Source organism: Pangasianodon hypophthalmus, chromosome 13 (genome assembly GCF_027358585.1).
Source record: "Pangasianodon hypophthalmus isolate fPanHyp1 chromosome 13, fPanHyp1.pri, whole genome shotgun sequence".
Classification (NCBI taxonomy): domain Eukaryota; kingdom Metazoa; phylum Chordata; class Actinopteri; order Siluriformes; family Pangasiidae; genus Pangasianodon; species Pangasianodon hypophthalmus.
In genome coordinates this window covers 845,836-855,763 of record NC_069722.1, presented here as the reverse complement: position 1 = coordinate 855,763, position 9,928 = coordinate 845,836, and the positions used below count along the sequence as shown (strand labels likewise).

Below are 9,928 nucleotides of genomic sequence, written 5' to 3'. Positions count from 1 at the left end.
AAATTCATCCCATGTGTAGCTGTTCTCCAGTCAGTTTGTAATAAACACTGAAAACAAAATAAACATTTTATCTACGAGATCTCCGTGAAAAAACAGATCGTGGCATAATTTATCACGATATCGATATTACAGTCAAATCCTGAGACCTACAGACTCGCTATTCTCTATCATTACCATTATTTTTTAAAAAATATTATATTAGTGTTAGTAGTAGTAGTAATCCTACAATCTCTGTACTGAACATGTTGAATTCAGTTGCCTGATCACGTGACAAATCACGTCCGGAAATGATTCAGATTTGGAAGGTTCATGCTCCATTTTCTTTTTTATACACTTTTCATATAAACCCAGCACTTACATCACCACCGGCGTCAACCTGAGCATCTCTGCATGAGCGTGTCCTTCCGCAGGACATTTTCCACTCATGAGAAGGTGATGTGCGTCAGTCACTGGACGTCTCCGGGACACCGTCCTCATCGCCAGAGCACACGTGCCGCTTTTAACCATTTTTTAACCGCGTTTAATCGTCGCCTGTCGAACTGTCGTTTCTTTCACCATCAGAAATAAGCTTCAGCCTCCATCCTGGTACCAGGAACATGAACACAGCCTGGGAGGCAGGACCCAGTTTCACGCTACACACCCAGAATCCTCACTGTCACTGCCTCATCAATAACCACGATGCGATGGAGTAAAATACCACAGAGATCGTGACTGTGCAGACTCAAGACTCACATCATACCAGAAACACTCACGGTTAAATAGAGTACTGGAGATGGAATGGAAACCTGGTTTTCTTGCAGTGTAGCAGCTCTCACAGAGCAACGCTGGAGTAACACTCTGCTTAAACTAGCTCTTCTTTCATGCTCACACCACACACACACACACATGTGGATTCTGATGATTCAAGAATCATCGTTTCTTCTCAAAGTGTAAACGGGGTTCACCATACTGTACATCCAAAACAAACAAACAAACCCATCTTAAAAAATAAAAAATAAAAACCCTCTTAACACAGATCTAATTCAGTTGTGGAATCTACATCGACAAAAAACACACACAGGTGGAATACATGAGTTCGTTTTCTTCACGCTGTTAATGAATCCAACTCCAAATATCCACTTCCTTAAAATCCTTCTCCGTTCCAGACCAACGCGAAATGAAACGAAATCAGAACATTTCGAAACTTCTCACTGATGGAATGAGGTTAAATGTTCTGGACGTTTGCTCATACGCAGTGAGTTTGGACGGAACCCTGGTGTGTTCTCCTCCTCGGTGCGGTTCTTTAGGCAGGTGAGAACACACTCGGTCCATCACGCTCGGGTCCGAGAGAGAGAGACGTCTCGGTCCGCTTCTGAATGAACTCTAGTGAGGAAGCGATTTGACTCTGAATCGACTCACTGCAGGAAGTGAATCAGACACGCTGTGTGTTTATTTTTTTTTTTAAAACTGAGCCAAAGGACAGAGCTGTAGTAGCGCCATGTGTTCTGGAGATTTGCGGAAAATAAACTCGGCACACGCAAACGTTATAAACTAGTGATTTATATAATTATGTAATTGTTTATTTAGCACCGTCTTCGTGTTCTCTGTGCTCAGGTGTGTTTTTTTTTTTTGCTTTTAATTACACCTTTGGTAAAGGTTTGTTCACCTTGTTCCTTCTCCGTATTTCTGACCAACGAGTGAAATGAGTTTTTCGAAGATGTTTTCAGGCTCCACACACACACACACACATGCTTTTAGTTTAGTGCAGTGTGAAACCAAACCAAACCAAAAGGAATCAATTTCACTCTGATTCAGACTCTTAATGTGCTGTGTAGCATTTTCTAAAATAAATAAATAAATAAATAAATAAATAAATTCATGAACAAACACAAACACTCTGTATTGGAACCGTGAGAGACGTCCTAACACAACCACGCTTAAAAGTACACATCCACTACATAAAAACCCACCGTAGATACTATTATTATTATTATTTTTTTATTTTTATTAATTTCTGAACCAAACACAAATGACGTGAACCTGAAGGGAAACTCCGTGAAGTTCCTAAGAGTTTGTCACTTACCACCAAACTTATTGAATCCTCCACGATCGCCCATTCTGATGGAGAGGGAAAGAGAAGCGAGACGGATTGAAGGTGGATGAGGGCGGGGCCCCGTTTCACTCTCGACGTCGCCAAGGGCTTCCCTCCATCACTCCGTATTTAAACAAAACAAAACAAAAACAAAACAAAAAAAAACCTTCTAGAAGATCTTTAACCCTCCCATTTTACTCAGAGTCACCTTCCTGTTAACCCATCACACCCTCCACGGGGATTTGTGCGTGTTTGGATCGGATGACCACCGACACACGACTCATTATTTTATTTATTTATCTCATCGTATTGACGTACAGGACACACACCCAATTTCACCTTAAACCTCACCACTTCTTCACCAGGGCTCAACATCTGCTTACGTCTCTGAGGACTTTTTAATTCCTTAACCATAAGGTAGAACCTTCACTTCATGATCTGGATGATTTTTTTTTTTTTTTTTTGGTTTAAATGCAATTCAACAACCGACTGATGACGTTCCCCCAGTTTTCTAGCTTTTTTTTTTGTTGTTGTTGTTGTTTACACTTGTGAACACTTCTTAATCCTGTTTCTCTCCCATTCTTCAAAACGGAAAAATAGGAGAACCTTGACGAACCGAAAGCCTAGGAAGGAGATTTAGAGATTTTGTTAAAACATTTTCATCACACAGTTTTGTTTTTTTCCCCTGACGGAAAGGATGAAGCACAGGAGTGATGAGGAGACATCGGGTGAGCCACAAACATCTTTCTGCACTAAAATAACGACGTTACTGAATCATTTTTTTTGTTGTTGTTGCTGAAAAAACATTTTAAGCCGGTCGATTACTTACTTACACACACACACACACACACACACACACACCAGTAAATTTCATCTATATTATTTTACCCATGACACATCACACTCTATCCTCTTAATTATTATATGTTAAATATTAACGTTACCATGAAACATTGTTCCAGGAACTCTTCTGTACATGCGCGCACACACACACACACACACACACACACACACACACACACACACACTTCAACATAAGGCACTTCCTGGACCATGAACGTTTCTAGGAACGCCCTTTTAGACCAAGATGTTCACATCGCCTCCTCTCAGTAGTACATCAGGAGGCCATTTTGTTTTCCACCAGAGTCTCAAGACCGAAATATTTCCCTTCACACTATGACATCATCATTCAGGTCACGATTTGTCCGTTCTGTTCATTTTCTCTTTTTAGGAAACACTCTGGCTTTGTTTTAGCCGCTTTAAGAATGTGGATTTGATCAAAAACTCATAATAAAAAAAAATTAAAAAAAAAAAAAAAAAAAAAATCACTGGATCTTTGCATTGTACCATTTTTACTAAAATGCTGCCTGTTTTAATCTCGGAATCGTGTAAAATATGGATGAGTTAAAACTAAATAAACGAGGTGCTTACCCCATTCCGCCTCGGCCTCGAGGTCCTCCGCGACCCCCTCGCTCAAATCCGCCTCCTCCTCGTCCGCCGAAGCCGCCTCCCCCTCCGCGTGGACCACGCCCACCGCGCACATCCTGTCCATACCGCTCGTCCTGACCGCCGTAACTCGCTCCGCCCACACTCACGGGCGGGGCGTCCTGACTGTACCCTGGAACACATTCAGGAGCTCTGATTGGACAATATCTAAAAAGCATGATTAGACTCGGCTTCACGTTCTCTACATGAGATCAGATCTCTGGCTTTCGCACGCAGGAAAACGCATACACGTGTTCCACTGTTAGCATAAAGTTAGCCGGGGTTTGAATGGTTTGAAACCCTAATGTTTATTTATTTATTTTTCATTTTAGTACAAACTTTGTTATAGATGTTTATTTTCTGACTTCTGCATTATTGATTCAGTACAAAAACATTTTAGATTCCAAACATTAGTTTTCCAGCACAGAATGAAATGTTAGAGGAAAATGTTTGTATGTCAGTAAAGAAAGCAGCAGATTCCATAAGAGACACTTTTCAGATAAAAACATAATGAAGGCTGCTGGGTTTCGCTGCAGAAATAAGAAGCGAGTCGACAGTCAAAGTCTCCAGAAGAACTGTGGCTGCTTCTGCAAGATGCTCAGTAACACTTCCAGCTCATTTCCTTATAAAACTGCACACACTGCACCTCAGATACTGCTTTATTTATTTAAAGTGAAGGATCGTCACATTAAATACTGACTTTGTTTCATTTATTACTGTTTACTGCTCTTTATAGGATTTATTTAAATGTAGAAACATTTAATTTCATTATTTCTGAAGGCGTCTTTGCTCTACAGCATTTCTTTACATGTGACTAAGACTTTTGCACAGAACTGAATTTTGGATAATTTGTGCTTTGTTGTTATCGTGGTTCATTTTAAACGAAAACTTAAAATCACAACGAATTCAAAATGTAGACGGCTGTAGACGGTATAGCTTATATGTTTTGGAAATATTCTTATTTTAATTTTAGGTAAACGTTTGACGTTTGTACTCGTCCAATTTACACACAACGAAATGCTCTCTGGAACTGAGTGGGCGGAGCTAAAGCACGGCTTCCCGCGTGTAATTTTCACGTGTGTGTAGAAAAGTTCGTAGGTCTTTATGTGTGTGTGTGTGTGTGTGTGTGAGAGAAAGAGAGAGAGAGAGAACTGTCTAAAATTTCTTGCTCCAGTTTTATTTGAAAGTCTTTTCTCTCTCTCTCTGCTGTGAAGTCTAGACTCGAAGATACCGAACACGGCAAAGTCACGACGGCTGAAAATGAGCTCTATTTAAACTCTTGGCTGGATTATTTAGCTTCCTGGTTGAGTTGGTTCGGATTCGTTGGCGCTTGAACGTGATTGGCTGTTGTGGAAATCGGTCATGACGTTATTTCCAGTGAGGGAACGTAGCGAGCGTCGATTGAGGCTCCCTGGTTTTTGCGGTTGTGGGATTTTTTCAGGGAGCGAACGTTCCAGTGCACTGAAGGATTTCTCGATTGCGACGGCACTTAAAATGGCCGCCTCGGTGATCAGCGCCCCGAGTACTGACCCAGGAAGCTGACTGAGACGCAGCCGCTGGGGAAGAGAACCGGAGCGGGACCCTGACACTGACCTGTCCCGTGTCCGTACTGACTCTGCTGGCCGTAGCCGTGAGGAGGAGACGAGGAGTAACCGGGCGGCTGACTGTAAAGACTCCCACCGTGCTGAGAGGACTGGTGTTGTCCTCCGCTCCCTCCGTATCCTCCACTCGGACCTCCACCTCCACCTCCTCCTCCACCGCCGCCGCTGTAGCCACCGCTCGCTCCTCCGTACCCGCCTCCTCGCTGCTGCTGCTGCTGTCCGAAGCCTGATGACTGAGAGCCGCTGGAGTAGCTACAAATGGAGGAGAATAAAAATAAACCAACATGTAAAAGTTCACGCTAATTACTGACTAAATAATGGGAGAGTCACACAGAACCGATGAGTTCAAACACTGAAGTAATAAAACCCAAAAAGATCGGCTCTGGTAAATTCCCAGGATTAATCCTTTTCTTTTTAAATCCCATACACACAAAATTCATCACAAGGTAAAATCTGTTTATCATTTCACCCCTAAACTATTCCAGAGATTAACAGGGTTTATTAACATAAGACGTAAGAGAGAGAGATCAGATTTATTACACACCGCTGTTTTAATTCATGATATTAGAAATCAGAATGTGAATTTTATTCATTAGAATTTGAATCATTTCTAGCTGAAATTGATTGATTTTTAAACTGATGTTGAATTTCATCGTTCGTATGAGAGGACCCTAAAATCTGAAACTGAATTTCAGGCTTAATTTCACGCGTCTGATTGAAATCCGTTTGAAATTTGAAATGAAGAAGTGTGTGTATAATCTAATCTAAGAGCTCAGACTGTCTGATTATGTTTCAGTATTTATAAAAAAAAAAAAAAAAAAAAATTCTCCTGTCTTTTAACAAAACAAACAGGAAAGTAAATCTTTTTCATCTTCGTCATTTAGATGATTAACGTTAATTAAAAAAAGTTATCTTGTGTTTCTGAGTTTGGCTGCTTTCGCCTTCAGGTTAGTGGGATGTTATGAATTGATACAGAGGTCATATTAATTGATTGATTAATTAGTTAATTAATCAATCAATTAATTAATTAATAAGCAGGTTTTAGATTTTAGATTTCTCTCTTTCAGACCGTGAAACTCAATTCCTAATTCAAAATAATAACATCCAAATTCAGATTTTTGCTTTCAGTTAATTTACGAATCGCATTCTAAACAGCTCGAGAGCGCGAGATCAAGGAAAACTCGCCCACGAGCGTCACGTCTACGCGTCTACGAGACAAACGCTACGCGGCGACACCAGGTGACCCGTCGCTGACGGAAACGCGGCGTCACTTTATTTTAAAAACCTCGAAGCGGAGCCGGGAGGCGACTGCTGCTGGTTGTAGGCGGAGTAGGAGGACTGCTGACTGTACGCTCCTCCCTGAGGAGACGGACTGCTGCAGCTGTTAACGCCACCCGAGCTGTAGGACTGCGAGGGCGGCGGCGAACCGTATCCACCTGCACAGAGCAACACATCAGTACGCTTTATTATTCACAACGTCAGCGGCATCACTCTGGAAACCAACCAACGTTCAATAATAAACATCTTGATAAAGAAGAAAACTGTAGAACTGTAATATTATTATCAGTAATCTCATGCAGTCAAATAACATTTTTAAGTGAAATAGTATTTTATGAAATAGTCTTTGTTATTTCATATATAATTTTGTTAAATATCTATCTATTTATATTTATGTGTGAATAAAATAAATATACTAGCACATGAGCACACTCCATCTTCAGTCCCTCGACACACACCCGAGTGTATTTCAGCTCAGTGTGACGTGAAACGCTTTTAATATAAAAATATAAGTCACGCTGATGTAATAACGAGGATCAGAGAGATGTGAGGATGTAGATGATTAGGCAGCGTGTGGTTAGGTTTACCCGAGCTGTAGCCGGAGCCGTATCCCTGACCGTAAGGTCCGGGGCTGCTGTCCGACTCCGAACCCGAACCCGAACCCGGGCCGTATCCTCCGTAACCCGGCTGGCTGTAGCTCTGACCGGACGGACCTCCATATCCTCCGTACCTGCACACAGAACACACGATCCTGTCCAACATCACTCACTTTCAAACATCACTTCCTGTCCAACAATATATCCTGTCCAACATCACTTCCTGTCCAACATCGCTCCCTGTCCAACATCACATCCTTTCCAACATCACTTCCTATCGAACATCACTTCCTGTCCATCACATCCTTTCCAGCATCACGTCCTTTCCAACATCACGTCCTTTCCAACATCACTTCCTTTCCAGCATCACGTCCTTTCCAACATCACTTCCTGTCCAACATCACGTCCTTTCAAACGTCACTTCCTGTCCAACATCACTTCCTGTCCAACATCGCACCCTTTCCAACATCACTTCCTGTCCAACATCACTTCCTGTCCAACATCACATCCTTTCAAATGTCACTTCCTGTCCAACAATATTTCCTGTCCAACATCACGTCCTGTCCAACAACGCTTCCTGTCCAACGTCGCTTCCTGTCCAACATCACGTCCTGTCCAACAACGCTTCCTGTCCAACGTCGCTGCCTGTCCAACATCACGTCCTGTACAACAACCCTTCTCTTCTCTCTTTCCTAAACACAAATTAGGGGACGTTACGCAGCCGTATCGATTCACTTACACGTGCCAATAAAAGACGTGCTGAAGACGTGAATTAGCCGATCTCCAGACCGACAGATCTTACAGCGCTCCTGCCAGCACTGCGGTTTCATCACTCATAAATTTACATATGCAAATGTGTACAAATGACATCACGAGCCACGACGGTGGTTCCCTTATGATGCAAACTCAGTGAGCACTTTATTAGGAACACTACACTAACACTGGGTAGAGCTCTCAGTCCCTTTGCTTTCCAAACAGCCTCAGTTCTTCATGGCATGGATTCCACAAGATCTTGGAGATGCTCCTTTGAGATTCTGCTCCATGTTCAGATGATCGTATCATGCGGTTCCTGCAGATTTTTCTTTTCTTCAGGGAAGGCCATTGAAGAAGAACACTGAACTCATCATCATGTTCCTGAAACCAGTTTGAGACGACGTTTGCTCTGTGACATGGTGCATCACGCTGGAATGATAAGCCATTAGAAGATGGTAAATGGTGGCCATGAAGGGATGTACATGTTCAGCAACAATACTCAGATAAGCTGCTGTGGCTTTCGAGCCGTGATTGATTGGTATTAACGAGCCCAAAGTGTGCCAAGAAAACATTCCCCACACCGTCACACCACCTCCACCACCCTGGACTGCTGAAGGCAGGTTGTGTCCATGGATTCATGCTGCTGGTGCTGAATTCTGACCCTAACATCTGTGTTCCTCAGCAGAAATCCAGATTCATCAGACCAGGCTACGTTTCTCCATCTTCACCGCTCCAGTGTTGGTGAGCCTGTGCCCATGAGAGCCTCAGCTTTCTGTTCCTGGCTGACAGAAGTGGAACCTGATGTGATCTTCTGCTGTTGTAGCTCATCCTCCTCAAGCTTCGATGTGTTGTGCATGCTGAGATGCTTTTCTGCTCACCACAGGTGTACAGAGTGGTTATGTGAGTTACTGTAGCCTTTCTGACCAGTCTGGCCGTTCTCCTCTGATCTCTCTCATCGACACGGCGTTTCTAAATACAGAACTGCTGCTCACTGGATGTTTTTTGTTTTTCGCACCGTTCTATGTAAAACTCTAGAGACTGTTGTGTGTGAAAATCCCAGAAGATCAGCAGATATAGAAATACTCAAACCAACAACCATGCCACGGTTAAAGTCACAGAGATCAGACTTTCTCCACGTTCTGATGTTTGATGTGAACATTAACTGAAGCTCTTGACCTGCATCTGCATGAGTTTATGATTGTGCTGCTGCCACGTGATTGGCTGATTGGATAACTGCATAAATGAGCAGGTGTTCCTAATAAAGTGGTCAGTGTGTGTATGTTAATGAGGCTGTACATATAGGATTTCTAAACAACTATAAAGATCAGACGCAATAACAGAAACCAAAATATTCCTTATTTTCACAGTTTACAATTTAAATAAAAGGCAAATTAATGAGAGAAAGAAAAAAAAAATAAATAAATATTATAGACTCACAGTTTAATCTAAACTACACAGACTCTCATTTTAATATTAATTTTATGATTTATTAATAATAATAATTTATTAATGATACTTACCCGCCCTGACTGGAGCTCTGAGAATAATCTGAGAGAAATGACAATTAAAAAAAAATTAAATCAACATTTTCCTGCATAAATATCAGTTTTTATATGTAAATAAAAATGAGAATAATGAAATAATATTAAAATGCTAATGATGCTAAGCTGCTGCTGTTAAATCAGGTCAGTGTGAGAGACAAAATGGCGGACACGAACACATTCTGCTCTATTTACACAATATCACCACAACACTGAAATAAGATTTACGCGCTGATTATTTCATTTTGCTCCCATTTTGACCTTCACTTTAAAAAAACAAACAACAACAACAACAACAACAACATTTAGCATCCTTGCTCAGGGCTTCATTCAAACCAGCAACATTAATTAGCAAATCCTGGCTAGTTCTTACCACTTGACGCCATGACTGATGTTTTTACTGTAAAAGTCTGTAAAAGCGACGTTTTATTAAAGTGATTTGATGATTTTAAAGCTAATATAAAGTTTGTTGTTAACAGCGTCCCTGCAGCAATAAACCGTCTCGCGCTTCAGCAGCACTGAGCTGCACAGGACACAGTGGAGCTGCTACGTGATTGGCTGATGCTGCAACAAAGCAGTAAGGTGATTGGCTCCCGCGCCAAA

At 41.8% G+C, this 9,928-nt stretch overlaps 1 protein-coding gene across 1 annotated transcript in view; it reads right to left on the bottom strand.

The window, feature by feature from the left end:
* fus (FUS RNA binding protein) overlaps window positions 1-9,923 on the bottom strand; it is a 21,308-nt gene extending 11,385 nt beyond the window's left edge. The window contains exons 1-7 of the mRNA XM_034309721.2: window positions 9,699-9,923; window positions 9,305-9,332; window positions 7,023-7,165; window positions 6,443-6,593; window positions 5,150-5,409; window positions 3,503-3,689; window positions 2,063-2,097 (exon numbers count right to left, since the gene is read on the bottom strand). Coding sequence (XP_034165612.2) covers window positions 2,063-2,097; window positions 3,503-3,689; window positions 5,150-5,409; window positions 6,443-6,593; window positions 7,023-7,165; window positions 9,305-9,332; window positions 9,699-9,711 — 817 coding nt within the window. The 5' untranslated portion in view covers window positions 9,712-9,923. The remainder of the gene's footprint in view (window positions 1-2,062; window positions 2,098-3,502; window positions 3,690-5,149; window positions 5,410-6,442; window positions 6,594-7,022; window positions 7,166-9,304; window positions 9,333-9,698) is intronic.
* Window positions 9,924-9,928: the final 5 nt, after the last annotated feature.